The sequence below is a fragment of the Adiantum capillus-veneris genome, chromosome 2 (genome assembly GCF_014529385.1).
Source record: "Adiantum capillus-veneris isolate H3 chromosome 2, ASM1452938v2, whole genome shotgun sequence".
Classification (NCBI taxonomy): Eukaryota; Viridiplantae; Streptophyta; class Polypodiopsida; order Polypodiales; family Pteridaceae; genus Adiantum; species Adiantum capillus-veneris.
The window spans coordinates 81,098,170-81,120,566 of NC_140932.1; the positions used below are offsets into that span (position 1 = coordinate 81,098,170).

Consider the following 22,397-nt stretch of genomic DNA (forward strand, 5'->3'; position numbering starts at 1 on the left):
GAGAGAGAGAGAGAGAGAGAGAGAGAGAGAGAGAGAGAGAGAGAGAGAGAGAGAGAGAGAGAGAGAGAGAGAGGGGTTGACAGTAAACGTACCGAGCACAGTGCAAGAGGGAAGAAGGGGTATGGTTATTCGTTGATGGTAGAACTGGTGTATTTAATTGAAGGTGTTGCATATCGGTATAAGGTGAGGTAATCGAGGCTTTGGCAGGTTTGGCGAGGGAGGTAGGAAGTATGACTTGAGTATAGTAGGCAAGGTAATGGAAGGTAGGTTGAAGGTTGAGCTGCAGTAGTTCCACGAGAAATAGTTGGTTCAAGGTGCTGGTGGTTGACTACCGGCTACGCCAACAGTATGGGGCGCTACCTTCCAGCTAAAGGGCCCTCAAATTCCCCAATGGCCATTTAAGCGGACCACCCTTTAAAGGGCCTATGGGGGAGCCCCAACCGGTTTGGACTACTAGGTGAGCCTTGTGCAATTTAAAATGTGAAGGTGTCGTAAAACATTCTCATATTCCCAACCTCGATGACCCAACAAAAATCGAGCAGAATAATATGAAGGTTCATTGTGTGTGCGCGCACGCGAGCTCATCCAACTCGCTCGCCCTGTGCGTGTGTAGAGTGGGGAGGTGGGTGAGGTGTAACTCGTGGGTGCAGTTGCTAGCTAAATTTCCCGAAGCAGATATCTGTTGATAGCGGGCAAGCTCGAGCTGAGCATATTTTGAGCTTTGCCTTCTGGCTAGCGAAGCAAGTGCTCCTTCTGTCTGTTTCTCTGGAACTACATCCTACTTGATTACGTTTGGATCCGTTCACACTGCACCTTCCGATTGTATGTACTCTACTTTCTGCATTACGTTTAAGTCTTTTCTAGCATTGTTCAGTTTGTCTGTGTGTGAGTACCCGAGTGTCTGTGCGCGCGCGTGGGACACATACTCGCACCCCCCCCCCCCCCCCCCCCCCCCCCCCCCCCCCCCCCCCCCCCCACACACACACACACACACACACTCTCACACACTAGCTGTACACGAATGATTAGATATTAGTGATCTTTAAAGTGGAAATTCGTGGCAGATATCAGCTTGGTTTGGCTTCTGTTTTGGATGGTTGCAATTCTATTGGAGACTTTTCAGCTTGTCAGAACAGAATCTGTTACAATACAAATAAATGAAAAAAGAGACAAAGTTTGTAAACAAGTGTAAGAATGAGTGTGTGCACAATGTGTGTGAAGATACATACGGGCTTGCGAATTAATACACACACTTCAAACTTATTTACATGTAAATTGCCTCCATATCTCCACACACGAACAAACACACACACACGCACTACATTCATGCACGTACAGCCATATACACGCATCACCAGTCTATGCACTTATTAGTATACATATATGCATGTGCATGCATTTGTGTTTTGCCTGTTATACATTATCACTAATTTGTTTGGGTCTATTTAATTTTAGGATACCTATGGAAGCTTTTTATATGAATGCTGCAACAAGTGTTGTGTCAGATTCGGACCTTTTTTGTATAATATGAATGATGTTTTCCCTGGAAACAAGCACTTTAACGATGAATTGAGGTTGAGGAAAGCAAAGGCTTAAGTTCAAATGTAGAGGAATGTGTTTGCTCGGGTGTTATAATAGAACTATGTGCGGTGTATCCTTCTATTTTGAAAGCAAAACTGCTGCTTTGTGAATATACATCAACAAGCAAAACTTTGGAAGTGACTTTGGTTTTTCATTTACTCGTTTTTCATCTACTCTTGATTGAGGTTAAATGTTTATTTTGTACAATCTTTCAATGATGCATTCATATTGCTGTTTAGTATCTGTCCACAGTTTATCTATGATCAATTGTCTTCAGCTCATGCATTGGCAAAATCTGAATGCCCTATAAATGATCTAAGCAAATCCTTACCCAAGAACTCTCGAGTTTATAAATGCATCGAAGGCCGCATGGAATTGACGTGGGATTTGCTCACAATCAAGACACCACCAACTTAGCCTACACTGCTTATGTCAATTCTCCAAATAATGGTTTGCATTCACTGTGTTGTTGGTACACAATGTGGCTACAGTTTTCTGGCCATCAGGATGTGTTTTTTGTTGGTTGTTCCATCGTGTCTCTTTGCTGGCTATTTGAATTCATAGCCTTCCCATACTTATCTACCTCATGGCAAGAGAAGTTGCCGCTAGGCATAAATGATGCGTCTCTACCGCATGTTATCTTTGCTTGCTTTTTCTTTGACATATTCTATGGCGTATCATAATATATCAACAAGTTCTTTCCTTGCTCACTGTGAGTGGATTTTGTGCAGATAAAGATCTATCGCTCGCCATGATTAGACTTATTTGTTGGATTCATCCTAAAAATCAGAATATTTGGGATTTTTTAGAGCCGTGTACTGTGTGCTGCAGTGAAGAATCTCCATTCTTGAGTGAATCACAAAGAAGTCGATGTAGCTATCAGTTTTACCACTGGGGACGACAACAGTAGTCAATGTTTTGGGATCAAACAAAGAGGATGTGAGTCCCTTGTGGTTTAAGCGTTAAATGACCGTCAAAGATAATGTATATACATGGAGAAGAGTGCTGCAATGTTTGAAAATTTAATAAGGCAATGTGAAAGATTCTCAGTGTAGTTGTGAAGTTTTTGAATGGGACAATGTGCTATGTGACTAAGAGGGTTTTGCGTCCACACAAGTATTGCTTAGTTCATATTCTTCTTGATTTCCAGAGAGGGAGCATGGTTTTGAAACGATTATGGCACTTTATTTCTCCTACACAATGGTAGGAATGCTGAGATGGAAAGGTCTTTTATGGATGGCTACTTTCATTTTTATCAGCATCTTCCTTTTGCTGTCTGTAACCTGGGATTTCAGCTCCAGCATCTCTAGACAAATGGGTTTCTTCCAGGAGACATTTCAGGGACCAGGATTTCTTGGTGATTCAGAGTTCTCTGATTTGAACGAGTCATCATTGGAAACAATTGAGAGATGTGACAGTCCTTTACGTGTATACATGTATGACATTCCTCGAAAGTTTAACCTGGGAATGATAAAGCAAGGTTCTAATGAAGAAAGGCCTTGGAGAGATGCAAAGGTTCCTTCTTGGCCAATGAATTCGGGATTGAAGAGGCAACATAGTGTTGAATATTGGATGATGCTGTCACTATTGAATCAGGAGGCAGGAAAGAGCTTGGAAAGAGTAGCACTGAGAGTCGCGGATCCACTTGAAGCTGATTTATTTTTCATGCCCTTCTTTTCCTCTTTGAGTTTCAACAAGCACGGTGTCAACATGCTTGATCCAGAGACAGAAAAGGATCGGTTACTACAGGTAAGTTTCATAAGTGATAAAGCAGAGATGTTTAATTTTCAGTTGTCTCTTGCTACATCTTGTTTTGGCAGTACTTAACTTGAGGTTGTCATTTAGAGCTGTTTGACAATGTTGTTTCATTACATCACATTAGCCACATGGTAACATTCTCAGCAAGAAAATAAGCATGTCCTCTGAAGCACAAACATGGCATGAAAATCAAGATGCCATACCTACTACTAGGAAAGCACCATAAGTTCCAACACTCGTTGGAAAATAGTAACTTGATAAAGCAATAATGTGAAAACAGTGGGTGGAGCTACCTATAGACAAGATGGCTTCCTTATCACTACTATGCATAGATGATAAAGAATTTGTGTTGGCCGGGCCATGTCCATCTGCTATGACCTTTACCCAACAACCTCCCACTTCATGGCCAAGGTGCCTTTAAGCAAGCTATGAACATATATAATAGGGTTATCATTTATTTAAATTTTAACAAGCTCCATACTCCGCTTCTGTGGTCGACTGAGACGTACAATCTTGCAAACAAGATTGCCATGAAATTGCACCAGACCTTTTGTTGACCACATGCCTTCAAATATTTTGTCACTAGATTCTGTTAAACACTAACCTTCCTTGCCTTGATTTTTATTTAACTTTTGGGACCCTCTTTTTGAAGTCACAAATGGCCGGATATTGTATGGCTAGTGTGAAACGGCTGATGGTCGAGAGTTTCACCCGCAACAGTGAAGTCCATGGAGCCATGAGTTGGTTGGGCCGATCGGCACCAAAATTTGAGTAATAAAAGGGTGGCTAGGCTCAATTAAAGTCATTTAGGTCTGTACCAGACTTGGACACCCCAAGTTGGAAATCTGGCACGACACACAAGAAATCACTTAAAATCACTTCACAAACTTTATTACAATTCAATAGAGAGGTGACACGGTCCGGCGTAGTTCCGAACCCAGAGGTATTGGCCCCAAAGTTTGGCACCCCTTTCGGTATTTATTTTTATATTAATGCTTGAGCAAAGTACAAAGTCCGAGGGTCCTCTCTACTCAGTGCTCCTAGGCAAATTTGAGAGGAGAAGAGAGGCCCCAGTTACATATTTAAAGACTTTGGGCCTTCTCAAAAGCAGTTACATGAAAAGCTTCAATTTCAAAAGCATATGGCCCAAAAGCCATCATTACCCAATAGCTAGCGCAATTTACGAAAAATCCGTACGCTGCCACATCAACAGTCAGTGTGATTCTGGGCCTGTTCGTACAACGCTTGCCACTTCAGCATTTCACGATTTCTTTTTTTGTTGTCTATGTGTGTCCCAAGGGCCCCATCGGACGGGTACCCTATAAGTTGGAATAGCTTATAATCTTTTAACTCTGTCAATTTCCGATGGACCTGCCACATCATCATTTTGTGACAAGGTCCCTCGCCGAGACTTCAAAAGCTGGTGGGTACTAGGAACTTAAACCAAATGGGCATAAGGGATACTTGGCCGCTCCAGAGCTAATCTACAAGATAACTCAGCAAGGGGGGACACCCAAAATGGATTTGGGTTAGAGAAGGGGCTGATTTGACCTCATTGTGAACTACTGTGTGTGTGAGTAGTGGGTGTAGGTGATCACACTGCACATAGCTTTAATGGAAAGATGTCCCTTTCCTCTGTCTAATGTAGCACGATGATTCCGTTCTTGTGCACCGCTCTCCCCCTTTTGAATACAAAATCGTGATGCCCAGCTCAAGGGCTATTCATTTGTATGTACAGTTTTGTAGTTTATGTGCGATTGCCGAGGCAAGAGCCTCTTTGCACAAGTACTAGATTAGCTAATTGCTAATCTTTAGGAGGTACAGGTTGATCTAACGAGATTTTGTGCGATAAATCTCGTTTAAATCGAAGGGCAAGTAGCCCTACAGTTGCAGGAACTCAAGGGCTGCCTATAGTTGTGTTTGGCACACAAAACGTAGCCCAAAACAGAGAATTACAGCTTGCTGTAATTTTTGTAGGTTTAGGGTTTTCAGCCTTTTTGATGCCTAAAGGTCCTAGGAGCTTTGGGGAAGCTTGAGGACTGTCAAACAGGTGCTCTGGTGCATTTTAGAGGCTAAAAACATAGAATTCAGCGTGCTGTATTTTCTCGCCAAGTTTGTAAAAGTGCTCTAATACGCGTGGAAAGTCACCTATTACATGGGGATTTGGTCTTCGAAGCCTTGTATTGTCGTTATGTTCCTGAAATTGGGCTAGAGTAGGCGATTTGCAGCCCGATAAAAGTGGGACAGCTCGTTGAAGTTTACATGTTTTCTCCAAGTATAATTGGAATAAAGAAATACCGAAAGGGGTGCCAACCTGTGGGGCCAACAGGGTGTCACTGTGTACTTGGGAGCACTCTAGCTACCAAGTCGTGATTTGTTTTGAAGCGTTGAATTCCAATTGGAATTCAATTATGACCGACAGATGACACTAGAGAAGAGGGTTCCTCTTTACAGGACAAACATGCTGTTCCTCGAGTGTTTTGAGGATGGTGAGAGTTCATGGCCATCACCGTTTGTACCTTTTATTGATGTGAATGCCCCACAAGTTCAAGGGTTAATAACTAGGCAGCGAGACAAGATGAATGACACGAGAGAAGAGGATTCCTCTTTACAAGACAAACAGGATGTTCCTCGAGTGTTTGAGGCTGTTCCTCGAGTGTTGTTGGTCTCTTTATATTGCTTCAACATAGTACAAGTGCTTTGGCTCTTGCTTTGCTTTTGCTCCCGCTAGAATGCCAGGGAAGAGACCCACAATGTGTATTTAAAGGTCCATGGCCATTCAAAAGCAGTTACATGAAAAGGCACAAGTCTAAAAGCTTCTGGGTTCGAAAATCATGTGCCTCGTGGGCTGTTCGTACAACGTGCCACGTCAGCAATTGTCAGCGCAAAATGTGACGCATATCGCGGTTTGTCCATACAGAGGGCTGCCACGTCATCAGTTGGTTACACAGGTCTTAGGGAAGTGGATCCTGCTTTATTTTATGTTTTGGGCCCCATCAGACGGGGTCCTATATGTTGGGAGGTGTTAGGATTTAAAGTTTTAACCTTTAGTCCACTCAGTCAAACTTTAATAAGTTGACAAGTCTCCAATGTTTTCTTCTTTTGTTGCTTCCCTTAGGGTTTAGGTCCCTCGATCGGGATATGCAGGTTGGCTAGGGTTAGGCTCGGGGAGTCCTAACCCGTTGGGTGTTCAATGGCTTGACACGTCAGCAGTGTGTGACAGTAATGAAGGCCATTGACAGGATGAAGACGAGGAGAGCATAAGATCATGATGGCTTAGTAGATCATTTTATACATGCCAAAGATCTTGCAGGACTTCTAGCAGTGATGTTCAATTTTGCCATGTGTGAGGGCCTACTTGATACTTGGAGTTTGTCCGCTATTGTACCTATCTTTATGCCAGTGAATGCTATGTAGCTTGGGAGCTATCGTACTATCATGATTGGACATACATTGACTCGATTGCGCGCATTCATTCTTGAGCAACAATTGAGTAGATGTGTAACGGGAAGCACCATGTGCCAACGGAAAAGAACAGAATGAACGGACTTTAGACGCTTCAAAACAACCGAACTAAAAGAGAAACACGGCATACCGGACGGGGTAACCCTAAGTTGATTGGGGTTTAGGATTTTGATCCTAACCCTGTTGGAATTAGGGTTGCAGGAAAACACACAGCTTGGAGAAGACGAAGGAAGCTCAAGGCACACAATAGAGAGTGTGTTACTTAGTGTGCAATGGAAAGATAAGTTAGCCCTAGAGTGATGGGCTTATATACAATGCACGGGGGAAAAAACCTCCTAGTGAGGGAAAAAATGCCCCGACGGTCCTAAGCGTGTTCACACACATCACTACCACATGTATATGGTAACAAATCCCCCCTGGAGTGATGCGGTGAACGAGAGCTGGCACATAGAATAAAGGGAAAGTGCCATGCCCTGAGGACATGATCAATCCACAAAGGAGAGTAAGCCCAAAGCTGAGGAAAGCTTCTCACTTCTCATGAGACAATGCCTTTGTGAAAAGATCTGCAAGGTTGTCCAGCGTCGGCACATAAGCCAAGCCGATCTCTCTTGTTGAGAGTCTCTCCCTGACATAGTGGTAATGTACCTCAATGTGCTTTGTGCGAGCATGAAAAACTGGGTTTCTCACAACTACCAATTTGACTGTTAGTGTAGATAAACTGGGTTCCTCACACCTGCCAATCTGACTGTCAGTGTAGATAGTGTTGGTAGTGTCTTGTCCAACACCCAAATCAGCCATAAGGCGTCGGAGCCATACACACTCAACCGTAGCTGTGAAGAATGTCACAAACTGCTGACGTGTCAAAGCCTAAAGAATGGAGCCAACTTACAGATGCTGGCCGAGGGGCCTAAACCCTAAGAAGAGCAAGTAGTAGAAGAAGAAGAAGTCCTACCAACTTATGGGGAATCCATCCGATGGGGCCCCAGTGACATAAAGAGATTAAAAAAAAGCAGGATTCACACACTCACGCAAAGCTGATGACGTGGCAGCTGTATGGAATTTTCGGAAATTGCATTGGTTGATGACGTGGCAGGCTGTACGGATTTCCGCGCTTTGCGTTGGTTGATGACGTGGCAGGCTGTACGGATTTTCGTAAATTACGTTGGTAGCTTTTGGCATTGCTTTTGGGACCAGAAGCTTTTGAGTTTTGAAGGCTTTAACACTGTAATTGCTTTTTAGGCCAAGGGCCTTTAAATATGAGGTTAGGACTCATTCTCTGGCATGTTTCCTGGAGAAGGTGCAGAGTCTGGAGTACCGGCTTGTACTATGTTGATGCAATATAAAGAAATATCGAAAGGGGCGCCAAGGTTTGGGGCCAATACTCTTTGGGGTGGAATTCCGCCACTCCGTGTCGCATGTCAGTCTCTCTCTCTCAGTTCTGTTTTTATTGAAGTGCTAAAAGTTTGTTCAGTCTGTTCTTTTCTATTGGCACGTGGTGCTCGTCTTGTGACAGTGGTATCAGAGCATCAGGCGTGTGCTTTTCTGAAAACATACCGGTCCTACAAAAGAGCAGACAGAGCTATTGGAATTTTATTTGAGGTATCTTCGGCCTCCGACCTCGGACTTATTAGCCACTCCCACCCTTCATCGCGCATCGAGCGCGCTCCCGTCTTCATCGCTTTGTCTTACAGGGCATAAGCCATAAAGAACCCAAGACTTAATATTCATGGATTCAACAAAATATTTGCAATTTTTGCTCAACGAACTTCACGACATTCTTTTGCGGCATCCTCAGCAGAATCTTCCGATGCTGCAAAGTTTTCAACAATTTTTGAACTACATGCTACCCCCTTTGATGCCCCAGGTGGTACCTCCTCCTCTGGCTACAGAAAGTACGAGAGCTTATAACTACCATAATCCTCAAGACTCCAGTTGGAAGCTCTTGTACTTTCTGTTGCCAGAGGAGGAGGTACAGCCATCTGACCCTTATCCAGTGCAACCGCCTTTGCCACCGCCATTGCCCCCACCTCCACCACCACCACCGCCACTAGGCTATAATGGTTGGAGCCCAGATGGATACCCTTATTTATCCATACTCGAGATATGCGCCTAACCAACCCAAAGATTTCAAAGATGGCGGCACGACAGTCAAATTTTACACTTTTTCTGGAGCGAAAGATTGCAAGAAAGCATTGTAGCTCCTACAGCAATTCGACAACATCTATGCTTTAGGGAACTATACAGAAGAATTCAAGATTTCTCGAGCAGCAGGATTTCTTAAAGATAATGCTATGCAATGGTGGACCGCATGCTCCAAGGACCTGGCAAGCTTTCAACACAGTTTTTGCACGTAGTTACATGACTTCTATGTTTGAAGTCCGGATTTTGGCAGTGGGGCAACTTGAAAATGCTTGCCACCGAAACCATGGACGAATATAACCAAAGGTTTCTCGATGTGTACCTTCTGGTGTCCTTCTTTAGATCTATTCCCTTGGAGGCCCAGTGCGAGCGATACACCATTGGACTATCATCACCATTGCAGGAATATTGTCTATCCAAGCGAGTCTCTACCATGCAAGAACTTATGGACCATGCCGCGGTCCGCTACAAACTGATGAAGGAAAAGCTAGAGTTTACCACGACAACTCTCGGCAACAACGAACAAATTCTCGAGAGTCTTGGGAAAATCAACCGCAAAGGCCTCGTTTGACGCCTCAACAACGAGACACCTTACTACAAGAAGGCCAATGCTTTGGATGCTTTCAAACAGGGCATAATCATTCTAATTGTCCCAAACGCACTGATAGACCAGAGGAGCCGACGCCCGCACCAATGGTCGACTGAACCCAGCGCCACCTCCTGCTAAGAGAGCTAGACCCGCTATTGGACTAGTTCCTGATATTTATGGCATACGCCTTGAGAGTACAAATGAATTGTGTCGAGCATATGGCAAAGTCAATGGCTTCAAAGCCCTTGTTTTCTTTGACCCCGGAGCTACAAAGAACTTCATCTATCCAGAATTTTTAAAGTAGATGCACTTTGATTATGATGCAGAGGGTGGAGAAATTGAAGCTAAGCTAGCCACGGGGCAAACTCAGAAAGAAGTACCGCTCATTGGTGCTCTTCCAATGACTATTCAAGATTATCATGGAAAGCTGATTTCCACATCATGAAGTTGGGCAATTGCGACATTCTCTTGGGCATGCCTTGGCACGACAAGAATGATGCGACTCTCCAGGTTCGGAACCGAACCATCACCGTGATGCAGAAGGATAAGCCAGTCGTCCTCAAAGTTCTGTTGTCCGAACAAAACCTTGAATGAACTCTCTCTATTTGTTTTTCTTTATAGCTAGAAAGTATTGTTTAAAAATTTGTTTGAAATGGAAAGTATCTGTTTTGAACTTGTTTTGGTGCCGATTTGAGATGTTTGACTCTGGTTTTAATACTAGTTTCAATGGTTGGTGATTTTACTCTCGAGTGTAGTGAGAAATGATGATTGAATAAGTGTTGTTTTTGACTCTCGGCCCGGATCTGGATGGTTATGCCGGAGGAGTATTAAGAAGTCTGAGCAGTGGTTACTCTCAGCATCTCCAAACGACGCAGGCTGCGGTCTGGGGGGCGTTTGGTTGTAAAAGGCCTCTATATCTCCCGGCCCGGACCTTTTTAGGTTATGCGGGAGGAGTGATGAGGGAGTCGTTGAATATCTCCCGGCCCGGACCTTGTTAGGTTATGCGGAAGGAGTGTTCATCGGCGACTTTATGTTTCTATGTCTTGTAACATGCATATGTGAGCATTTGTTTTGCATTGTTATGTGCCAAGTTCCAACCATTGAATATTCCTAATTGGATGAGATTGCCTGGGTATGTAATTTTAGTACATCAAGACACCTGTGGAAGATCAGTACGGTCTGGGTGTGATCATTGATGGATAATTTTACTACGCCGGAATATTAAGAGTTCCGATCTGGACGAAAGGAGAAGCTAACTCCTTGATAAAAGCATCACAATATACTTCAAAAGACTTCTGCAAGTTCGGCAGAGTCAAAACTGGTCCTGTAGTCAATTTCTCTTTCAATGTCTGAAAGGCAGTCACCTCTGTGGGTCCCCACGAGAAAGGGACTCCTTTCTGTGTCAAGATATGCAAAGGGGAAGCAACCTTTGCAAACTTTCGAATAAACCGCCTGTAGTACGAACACAGTCCCAAGAAGCTTCTAACTTCATGGACATTCTTCAAATCGGGCCAATCATGAATAGTCTCTATCTTGGCCGGATCCATTTGCACTCCTGCTGGTGACACAATGTGTCTCAAAAAGTGTATCTCTGGTAGGAAAATTTTCTTTGCATTAATTACTAACTTGTGATCTCGTAATGCCTGAAAGACCTGAAGCAGATGATCTCTATGTTCTCCCTCATTCTTGGAGAAAACAATGATATCGTCAAAGAAAGTGCCAACAAATAGCCTGTACTCTCGAGAAATCCTGTCCATCATGCGGTTAAATGTCGCAGGAGCATTGTTTAAGCCAAAAGGCATCACCAAAAACTCAAATAACCCAAAAGTTGTCCGGAAAGTTTTGTTGTAGACGTCTCCCCGTGCGATTCTGATCTGATGATATCCACTCTTTAGATCAATTTTGCTAAAGCACGAGGATCCCTATAATTTGTCGAGTATATCATCAATCCTAGGAATCGGAAATCTGTTCTTGATGGTGATTTTGTTGAGAGCTCTAAAATTGATGCACATTCTCCAAGATCCGTCTTTCTTCAAAACCAACAACACTGGAGAGCAATACGGTGAAATACTAGGTTGGACAAGAGCCTTTTCCAAGAGGTCTTTCACTTGGTTCATAATCTCTTCATTCAGTGCTCGGCTTACACGGATAAGGTGGCCGGTCTGGTGGCGTGCTTCCAGGTATCAGATCAATGGTATGATCTGCAGGTCCTCTAAAAAGCAATCGGCATGAGTGTGGAGAAAAATCTTGGCGTTCTTTTGTTCAGGTCAAAACATATTCGACGTTTATCCATCGTTCAATTCTCTCCCAAAAGAATGAGTAAAGAAACTGAAGTTCATCAAGTGCAATCTCTCAGCTCTTCATTTGTCAAAGTCGCTTTCTCGGCCCGGTAGTCAACCACGGCGTAGTTCTTGTGTGGTACCAAGGGATTCCGAGTAGAACGTCATTCGCGTGTCCTGAACACCCCTGTCATTGGAAAGAAAGTTTGCCAATGCTCGGTGTAATGGCAACATCCCGTATCCGAGTGCGAGTCCAACTACCTCGGCCTGTGGCGTCAGTCTGTCGGGCGTAATTCCAAATCGAGCCGCCAATTTCAAGTGAAAAGAAGTTGGCCTTGGCTCCTTCAAAAGAGCTTCCTGATCCTTCACTTTGCCCTAAAGATGGCAAAGTTTGTACCTTAATTCATTTGATTCGGTGCAAGTCCCACGCCATGTGGTACCAGTTCTACTTTTTATCTGCCTTTTCGTCCATGTTCCTCAGCTGCTCTCGAACTCTCAGGCCGGTCGTCGTCCTTATCATTCTGTTCTTTCGGTGCCTTTTTAGGGCACTTTGCGGAGATATGTCCATGTTCCCCACATCCAAAGCACTTCCCCTCCCTGATGAAGTGAGCTCGCTCCTGAGGAGTAAGCTTGGGTCGTGCATCCTTCTTCTCTGGGTTGCTCTTTCTCTTTTTACTTTCATTCCGAGAAGTTTGTTCGGCTCATTGTGTCATGGTCTCATCGGTGGGGTAGGTCAGACTGCCAGAGCGAATGGCAAAGCCTGCTTCGCACGACTCATCAACTCCTGAATAGAAGCTGACTTTTGTTCCAAGCAGTGATCTCAGATCTCTGTAGGTAGACCCAAGGTGAACCGCTCAATCCGTTCTCTGAACAAGATCTTCTTGAATGAAGAGGCGGGTAGAAAAGAGCTCCAGAATCTCTCACAATAAGCAGTCACTGTATCTCTCTTGGTCATCCGAAGATGATTCCAAGCAGCTCGTATATCGCGTTCATATTCTTGCGTCAACCAAGACTGGCGCAATCTTGTTTAACAGAAGCATGGACCACCAAGTGCGAGCATTCCCTTTAAAGTAAGAGGCAGCTCTCTGAATCTTGGAGTGCTCTAAGTAGCGTCCTCCCGCGAAAGCGATGTCAAACTGTTGTATAAAAGACAAATCCTTCGAAGCATCTGAGTATCCTGAAAAAGTATCAAATTTGATCGAGTGGCCGCCTTCCTTAAACTCTCGGACTTTCTTGCTTTTATCTTCAAGAAAGTCATACTGGTTGGCTTTATAAAAATTCTTCTTGTTTGCATAAAAGTTTCCGTCATCGAAATCTGAGTTGTCTGTAGACAAGTCCTCAGTAGAACTGTCAGTCTCTGGGGGAGATTTAGCCCTCTTTGCCTTTTTCTTGCCCTTTCCGAAGAGTTGTCTCTTGCTTCGCTTTTTACCTTTTCTGTCTTCTTCGCTCGAATCTGAAGAGCTAGAAGAACTATCAGAAGAAGAAGAAGAAGAAGAACTGGGTACTCTTTCAAAGTTTCTTTGCTGACTGACGCTTTTTGCCGTGCTTTTTGGCTTTCCTTTGCGCGTCAAAAAGCTGAGCAATCCGTGCATCAACCACCTCTTCTAATTCCTTCTCTGAATATTTCTTGTGAGCAGAAGGTTTCTTGAGAGCGGGTTTCGGGGGTGGTGTAGTGGTTTTCTTCCACTGCTTATGCACTTCCTAAAAAGAAGTCTCGCTCATATACTTTGCAAATTTTGGGTCCTTTGCAAAATTGAGCATCATCTTCGTTGCCTCGCGAATCAACTGACGACACTTCATCTCTCTTTGCTCCGCTTGAGTAGGCCGAGGCGGGCCATACTCTCGGCCGGAATCTTCGTTGTGATCCCTGCCGGCATCTCCAGATGCAGAGGGAGTCGACTGATCCTTGCGTGAAGCCATAGGTGCCGCGAAAAAAAAAATTGGGGATCGGATTTCCCGTAGAAGAGAAATCAGCCGTGCTCTGATACCACTGTAACAGACTTGGACACTCCAAGTCAAGAATCAATCACCACAGCACCAAATAACCACTTCAAAACAATTCACAGATCACAATAGATTTGCATTTGCCCGACGGAGTTCCGTGCCTAGAGATATTGGCCCCAAAGATTGGCTCCCCTTTCGGTATTTCTTTATGTATTAAATCAATGTCAAAGTACAAAGAGCGGTTAGGGTTTCACTCTCAGACTCTGTGTCCAGATGCTCTGAAGAGTGAGCCCTAAACCACTTATTTAAAGTTTACAAGGGATGCCCAAAAGCAGAGCCCCAAAAGCTTCAGTTCCAAAAGCAAAATCTCTTTCTCTCTCTCTCACACAAGAGAGCTTTCATAAAAATGAAGTAGATAATCTCTCTCTCTCTCTCTCCTCACTCAATTTGCGTGGACAAAAGCAGCAAATTGCGTTGCTCAAAAAGTTGCAATCAGCCCATAAAATCTGGAAATCCGTATTGCTTGCCACGTGGCATTTCAGCCGCCAGTTTTAGGGTTTGAGCCAGTAGTTAGGGTTAGGGTTTCCAGAAATTAGGGTTTTTGCAGAAATTAGGGTTTGCAGGTTATAGGGTTTCTGGCAGAAATTAGGATTTGCAGGCTTTAGGGTTTTTGGCAGAAGTTAGGGTTTCTGCTCTCGGTAGCCACGTCAACACTTTGTGACACGACAAGTGGGAGCAAAAGTCTCTTCATAATCTATGCCTTTTTGCTATGCATAACCATTTGCAACAAGTCAAGTCTTATAGCGATCAATCTCACCATCCGGCTTGCATTTCAACTTGTAAACCCACTTCGTACCAATGGCCTTTTTGCGAGGAGGCAAATCACATGAAGTCCATGTGTCATTTTCTAAAAGTGCACATATTCTGATTGCATGGCAGCCATCCAATTTTTTGAATTCTTTGCTTCATCAAAAGACAGAGGTTCCTCAACATCATGTAAGCTAGACACAGCCAAAGCATAACAATCTGATGCATAAGATGCATGGCGAGAACCTGAACGAGTATGACTAGACAAAGGTGCATCCAATTTACTATCCCGCAAAGTATGCACCAGTCATTTTGGCATACCTCTAGCCTGCTCATTTTCAGCCCTTTCCTCATCAAGTACATCATGTAGATCTGCATCAGTAATAGGTTGATCTGTAACATTTTCAGAAAACACCATAGGTTGTATATTTGCCTCATTGGAATTTACATTCGAACTTCCACCACTGAAAAGAGGCAACAAAGTGTCATAAATGTCTTGTGAGGTTACATTACTGTCTCTAGTACAGGACAACAAGGACTGAGCAGAATCTTCCACAAACACAACATCCCGTGAAATCAGAATACTCTTTGTTTGTGGATGATACAATCTGTAACCTTTGCTTTCATCACTATAACCAACAAAAATACATTTGACAGCCTTATCATTTATTTTTCTGCGATGTGTTTGTGGCACCACAGCATATGCCAAACAACCAAAAACACGCATGTGCTCAATAGAAGCTTTCTATCATGCCATGCTTCATATGGAGTAATAGAATGCAAAGCTTTCGTACACTTGTTTAGTACATAAGTGGCACACATGATGGCCTCAAGCCAAAACGAATGCGGCAAAGCTTAACTTTTCACCATACATCGTGCCATTTTCGGAAGTGACATGTTTTTCCTCTCATTAACACCATTTTCTTGAGGCATATAAGGCACTGTACATTGGTGTTTTATCCCATGACTAGTCAAAAATGCATTAAATTCATGAGACATATACTCCCCTCCTCGATCGGAATAGAGGGTGCCTAGTACATTTCGAGACATTTTCAGCCATAGCCAGAAATTGTTTGAAGCACATAAATACTTCGGACTTCGCTTTAAGCGGATATACCCATGCATGCCTGGAGTAATCATCAATAAAAGTCACGAAGTAAAGGTAATTGCCCAAGGACGGAGTTTGCATGGGCCCACAAACATCACTATGCACAAGCTGCAACTTGCATGTGGTCCTAACTGAACCATTCTTTGGAAACTTAGAACGCTGCATCTTACCCAAAATAGAGCCTTCACAAACATGTTTGACAGGTGCTTCAGGAGGCGGCAAAGAAGCAAGCATATCAGATTTTGCAAACGCAGCAAGCTGGCAAAAGTCAGATGTCCAAAACGTGCATCCAAAGTTTTGCATCTGAAATAGCCTTTGAATCCACAACTGCATTTGCAAAATTTTGCCGACACTTGTCATACAAAGTGAGCTTATACAACCCACGGCATAAATACAGCAGTAAGTACAATCTTTCCAACTCCCTTGAACTGAATAAGAGGCATTGTTGGCACAAGTAACTGAATTCCTATGAGGAACACTCAAGAGAGGTGAACAAACCACGATGTGAGGTAATGTGCTTTGTAGCACCACTGTCAAACTACCACACATGTGAATTTGTAGCAAGTGACATGCATGCATCATGGACAATAGGATTATAGATGCATTGCACTAAAAGCCCATTCTGCATCAACATCAACATCAGTCTCCTTTCACAGAAGACTCAACAATAGCTGCATTTGTAGTGTAACTAGCCTCTTTCTTCTTAGCCTCTTTGGCCTTCAACTTAGGACACTGCTTGATCAAGTGATCATTTGCTTTACAATAATGGCAACGCATCTTCTTTTTTCCCTTATCACGAGAATTTCCAGACAAATTGCTGCAAGCAGAAGCATTAAGAATAGGTGATTTTTCACTCGCAAAAGAACCATGAGAAGTGGCTGTATTATTGTTACCACCTTTTCTTTGAGCAGCAATAAAGGCCTGTTCAATTAAACGCAGTCTAGTCCTGTTTTTTCTGGAAAGCGACTCTTGCAACAACAATGTGCATAATGCATCAATCTTGACAACTTCATGATTTCCTTGGGTCATAAGTCTCCAAGTACTAGCAAAAGTTTGGTAAGAATCTGGCAAGGCATCAAGAACAGTCTGCATAAGGGAACTGTCTGAAATGACTTCACTTGCAAAAATAAGTTGCTCATTGCTATCCTTGACACTAGCAAGGAAAGTGTCCATATTATCTTCCTCATACATAATCTTCGACTCTAGCTCTTACACGGTAACGCAATTTTTACTCATTGCGACTTGCAGAAAGACCGTCCAGAATATCCCAAGCATATTTTGCAGATTTCGTTGAACAAATGTGAGTAATAGTGTGCTTCACAGACAACGCAATCAATATATGAGCTTGCACTTCTTTTACATCCCAACGAGCTTGTTCTGTCGTAGGGAAAACAACTCTAACAGCAATAATCCTTGCGGCAAGACCACTAACATTCTCAACATCGTCTACATCCTCAAAACTAGGACGTACATCAATGCCCTGCACAATAGTCCAGACACCCTTTGACACAAGAACATGTTGCATCATGTAAGCCCACATAGGGTAATTGTCCCCTGTCACGTGACACATCCAACCCTATGTGTCCGTGGACAAGCTACAACACGACAAGGGTTCAATCAATCTAGTCAATCCAGATTGCTTGGGGTTTAGGATTTTGATCCTAACCCTTCTTTAATAATTCGGCCACTCGGCGAGGATCTGTAAGCTAGTAAAGACTTCTTCCTTCTTTTGCTTTTGCTAGGGTTTAGGCCCCTTGGACGGGATGTGCAGGTTGGCTAGGGCTAGGCTCGAGGAGCCCTAACTTGTTAAGTCTTTAGTCGCTTGACATGGCAGAGCGAGCAAGTATACGAGCAATGGGGGGTTTCTCTACACTTGATCACATTCTGACACTGAGAGCCATTATCGAGGAGGACAAATTGCATGGGAGGCGGATCTATTGTAGCTTTGTGGATTTCCGCAAAGCAGGCCTATAGCCAAACTGATGTGCAGATTACGGGAGATGGGGGTACCCTCAGAGTTGATTTGGGGGATCATGGCTTTATGCAGGTTAGTAGTGGGACATGTATGCACTCTAGAGGGAATATCTGCTTTGATTCACTCCACTATCGAAGTGAAACATGGCTGCCTACTACTGCCTACGCTATTTGGTATCTATGTGGATGAGGTTTCTGACTACATTGAGAGGGATGGTTATAGAAGAGCACAATTGGCAGGGACATGGATCCCATTATTGTTATATGCTGATGATATTGTGTTGATCTCTGACTCTTCAGCGGGGATGCAGCGTCACTTAGATGCTTTACGTGCATTTGCCCATGGTAGTGGATTGTCCGTTAATCTTGGCAAAACCAAGATTATGGTGTTTAACACCACACCGAAGTGAGTCAGGAGGTCAGCACCCACATTTACCTATGGTCATGAGCTAGTGGAGTACAGTTGCAGACACCTACCTTAGGGTAGTCTTCAGGGGGCCAGTGTTTTCATTGAGGAAAGCAGCAAAGACTAGTATGACCAGAGCTTATGCTGGAGAGGATGTGTTCGCAGGTTCAGTTTCAGGAACCTCGAACAAAGCTTTGGCTTCAGCTATGCAATTCAGATATGGGGACCCTCAATGGATCATCATGGCAGATTTGTTAGCACTTATGAAGGGAGAGGCCTTTGGTTTCTATGATCCCTGGGATGATTAGGGCATTACAACATGAGGTTGTTCGGCTGCACGTCCCTTGGTGATCGAGGCACTTACTCGATCAGTCTCCTTTATACACAATTTATGGGACCTTCCGAGAAACAGATATGCCCGGCTAGCCCTCGAGTCCTCCCAACAGCTAGCGCAGCGGGAGGATACAACTTGCTGGTAAGGACACATGACATCATGGTTTCATTTACATGGTTTTAGCATAGAGGCCTTCCTGTACTCTCTGGATGCACCCTCTTTGTCTCTCACAGGGACTAAGATCACTAGACTCATCCGTTAGGACTTGATTCAGCTAGATAGCAGGAGGACATGGATACAACCGACATGGGAGCTGGGCACGAAGATGGCTTTCTATAGAGAGCATCTTCTCCAATTCATGGAGGATGGCTTTGTGACTAGGCCCAATGTCACAAGACGAGCACCACATGCCAATAGAAAAGAACAGACTGAACAGACTTTTAGCACTTCAATAACAATTGAACTGAGAGAGAGAGAGACGACACGCGACACGGAGTTGTGGAATTCCACCCCAGAGAGTAGCCCCAAACCTTGGCGCCCCTTCCGATATTTCTTTATATTGCATCAACATAGTACAAGCCGGTACTCCAGACTTTGCACCTTCTCCAAGAAGCATGCCAGAGAATGAGCCCATGGCCTCATATTTAAAGGCCCGAGGCCCAAAAGCAGTTTACATGAAAAGCCTTTAAACTCAAAAGCATCTGGAAGCAATGCCCAAAAGCTGCCAACATAATTTACGGAAATCCGTACAACTGCCATGTTAGCAACGCAAATTGCAGAAATCCGTACAGGCTGCCACGTCAGCATGTCAGCGCAATTGCCGGAGCGTCTGTACTGCTGCCACGTCATCAGCTGCGCAAGTCTTTGTGTGTGTGTGTGTGTGTGTGTGGGTCCTGCTTTATTTTAATCTCTTTATGTCACTTGGGCCCCATCGAACGGGGTCCCATAAGTTGGTAGGACTTCTTCTTGTGCTGTTGCTTGTTCTTCTTAGGTTTTAGGCCCCTCGGCCGTGATTTGAAGGTTGGCTCTGCTCTTCAGTGATTTGACACGTCAGCAGTTTGTGACACCCAAATACATGGATACACACTTACCTCATGGGATACGGTGTGCTATTGGTCAGAAACGCACACCTTCGCATCAGCTTCAGGTTGAAACTGGTAGATTTGGAGGGGGAGTATCAATAGAGGCCAAGATTTGTCACTTATGCCATTTGGAGCCAGAGACAGAAGAGCTGTACCATATATGTCATTGCCTAGTATACTATGAGATACGTGGCCGCTTTCATTGCCTGTTCAGAGAGGGTTTTGGACCACTTTCTAGAGTCATGAGATACCAAGACTAGAGATGTCTTGGACTGTTTTTAGTAGAGTTGTGCAAACACAGAGAGAGCGTGTTGAGGAGATCAGTGGAGAGTCAGTCTCAGAGGTAGATTACAGATATCTTTAGACCGGCCATTGGGAAGCTTGAGGAGCAGCTCTCACAGAAGAGCTCAGTTCTCACTCGCACTGGAGGCACGTTGATTGATCAAGCGGCTGAACTGGGGAGATCCAGATGCCCACGATTGCGAGGAGCTTACAACATCGACGGAGGTTGCAGCAGAGGATCTAGACCATTCTAGCTCGACATTCGAGACGTCCAGTCAAAGTATTGACCATGGAGGATATTAATGAGATCAGCCAGCGACGGATGATGGATATCCTATGACTTGATGGTCACACATTATACACTCACCTCCATTGAGATTGTATCAATCATTGTATCAGCCCTTCACTCATTGTATCTTAAACCCTACACAGTTCTAGTTAGTTTCTCAGCTCACATTCTTAGCTCACATCCAGCAATTTGGGATGTTACAGTATCTTTTTCTGTACCATTTAGTCTTTTCTTTCCGGTACTCTTTATCAGATTCACCACTTTGTAATAATTTGGTCTCATAGGTCACTTTGGCCTTTTGAAGACGCTCATATATCATTTCATTTTTTTCCGTTTCATCTCTCTCTCTCTCTCTCTCTCTCTCTCTCTCTCTCTTCTGCACTTGCGTGTTCTCACAAAAAGCCCCACGTTTGCTCAAAAACAAGGGCGTACAATACCAGAAAATTCTTGTTGTGTGTAAAAAAGTTTTGAAGCTTTATTTGGTCTGGTGGTGTGTTTTGGAAAGTGTATAATCGCCTGGTTTTGTACTTACCGCTACGTGACATTATATCAGTTTTTGTGAATGTGGATGCACAGGTTGAAGTGGAACAGTTTCTAAAAACTTCACGATGGTGGCTAAGATCAGGAGGTCGAGATCATATATTAGTGATGCACCACCCAAATGCTTTTAGGTTTTTCCGAGAAGTACTGAATGCTTCTATTTTTGTTGTTGCTGATTTTGGGCGTTACCCTCCAGCTGTTGCCTGGCTAGGAAAGGACATCGTAGCTCCTTACAACCATATGGTCGAGACATTTGTGAATGATAACTCGAGTGATCCCTTCAAAGTTCGAAGCACTTTACTTTTTTTCAGAGGCCAAACACGACGAAAGGATGTATGCTTATTATGTGCATGGCCCTTTTCAGTTCCTAGGTTTGACATTTATGTTCATGCTTAAATGATGAAAATCTTTCTTTTTAGCAAGGAAAGGTGAGAATGAAGTTGGCGAACCTACTACAGAACCATTCCATGGTAGTTTATGAAGAAAGTACAGCAAAGAATGGAGGAGTAGAACTGGTAAGGAGGCTCCATTATTATCATGCACCTCAGCAGTAATGTAAATGACTGATGTTTTTTTGGGTTTTTACTATGAAACCAGTCTACAGAAGGCATGCGGTCGTCACGGTTTTGCCTTCATCCAGCAGGGGATACACCTTCGTCCTGCCGACTTTTTGATGCGATAGTCAGCCATTGTGTTCCGGTTATAGTCAGTGATAGAATTGAATTGCCATTTGAAGACGAGCTCAATTACCGAGAGTTCTGTTTGTTTTTCTCCACAGAAGAAGCTCTTAGACCAGGTTACATGCTTAGCGTTTTGGAGAGATTTCCAAAGCGAAGATGGATGAAGATGTGGCGTAAACTGAAGCTTGTCTCTCACCACTTTGAATACCAATACCCAGTTAAGAAGGATGATGCTGTGAGCATGATATGGAAGCAAGCCCGGAGAAAGCTACCGTCAGTTCGCTTAGCCATCCATAGATCTCAGAGATTGAAGGTCTCTGACTGGTGGCATTGGTGAAGTCTTATAAATCAGGCTGATGACTCCCATTGCTTGTAATCGGTATGCAGACAAAAAGAAGTGAATTGAAGATTTTGCTTCTGTTTTCGAGAACATTGTGCAAGAAGGCCGCCCCCTCATGCGCTTCTTGCTTATATGCTGGTGCTTGCTCTTGGTAATATGTTTGGCCCAATTTTTTTTTTCATCGCAAGGACTTGGTTTGTCGCAGGCAATCTCTGGCTCAACATGTGTGCTGCAAGCTGGGAAGATTTTCATCTACAATGGAACAAGCTTCTTCTGTATGGGGGCTATGTACATGCACCTATATGTATGCACTTGACACTTTCATCAAATAGAGTGTGTAACAAAACGGACCTCGTCGCCTTCTCTGGGAGAGTACAAATCCAAGCTTAGATTTTAATATCCAGTGCTTTTCAATCGAGCTGAAGTTGATTCAGTTGTTTTCACGAAGAAAGAAGACCTACAGTAATGCACAATAGTGATCCACCTGTTTTCTTGCAATATAACTTGCGTGCTTTAATGTACTTCAAATTAATGCTTGCGGCGTGATTCTGGTTGTCATTAAATGCCAATGTGCCATCTAGTGTTTGTTATGTCTACCATCAATATATTGCTACCTTTAAGGAAGAATAGCATATAAATAAATAAATAAATAAATATATGGGTTGGAAGTAGCTTGTATGAAGAATGGAGTTGAACCTGGGCCTATTTGCAGCCAAACTCACTAGGCCATGACCCCTAGCCTCGCTAAAAATGCCCTAAAGTAAAAGCAGGATCACTGATATCCACCATGCCTCCCCTCA

At 43.7% G+C, this 22,397-nt stretch overlaps 1 protein-coding gene across 4 annotated transcripts; it reads left to right on the forward strand.

Annotated features, from left to right (window-relative positions):
- The first annotated feature begins 500 nt into the window (after positions 1-500).
- On the forward strand, positions 501-22,118 carry LOC147463065 (putative arabinosyltransferase ARAD1). Of its 4 annotated transcripts, none has more exons than XM_086486998.1 (7): positions 501-822; positions 2,313-2,520; positions 2,732-3,330; positions 20,614-20,665; positions 20,774-20,910; positions 20,997-21,092; positions 21,175-22,118. In XM_086486998.1, the coding sequence occupies exons 3-7, from the start codon at positions 2,758-2,760 to the stop codon at positions 21,592-21,594; spliced, it is 1,278 nt and encodes a 425-aa protein (XP_086343124.1). In that variant the 5' UTR covers positions 501-822; positions 2,313-2,520; positions 2,732-2,757; the 3' UTR covers positions 21,595-22,118. The 4 variants fall into 4 exon arrangements, with proteins under 4 accessions (XP_086343124.1, XP_086343128.1, XP_086343111.1 ...); XM_086487002.1 differs by having other exon boundaries at positions 20,789-20,910; XM_086486985.1 differs by having other exon boundaries at positions 20,614-20,910.
- Positions 22,119-22,397: the final 279 nt, after the last annotated feature.

Bases quoted from the DNA above. Each gene is read 5' to 3' on its own strand.
- LOC147463065 (XM_086486985.1), top strand. From the start codon at position 2,758: ATGGCACTTTATTTCTCCTACACAATGGTAGGAATGCTGAGATGGAAA. The intron at 3,331-20,613 runs GTAAGTTTCATA...GTGGATGCACAG, and splicing joins AAAAGGATCGGTTACTACAG to GTTGAAGTGGAACAGTTTCT. The intron at 21,093-21,174 runs GTAAGGAGGCTC...CTATGAAACCAG, and splicing joins AGAATGGAGGAGTAGAACTG to TCTACAGAAGGCATGCGGTC.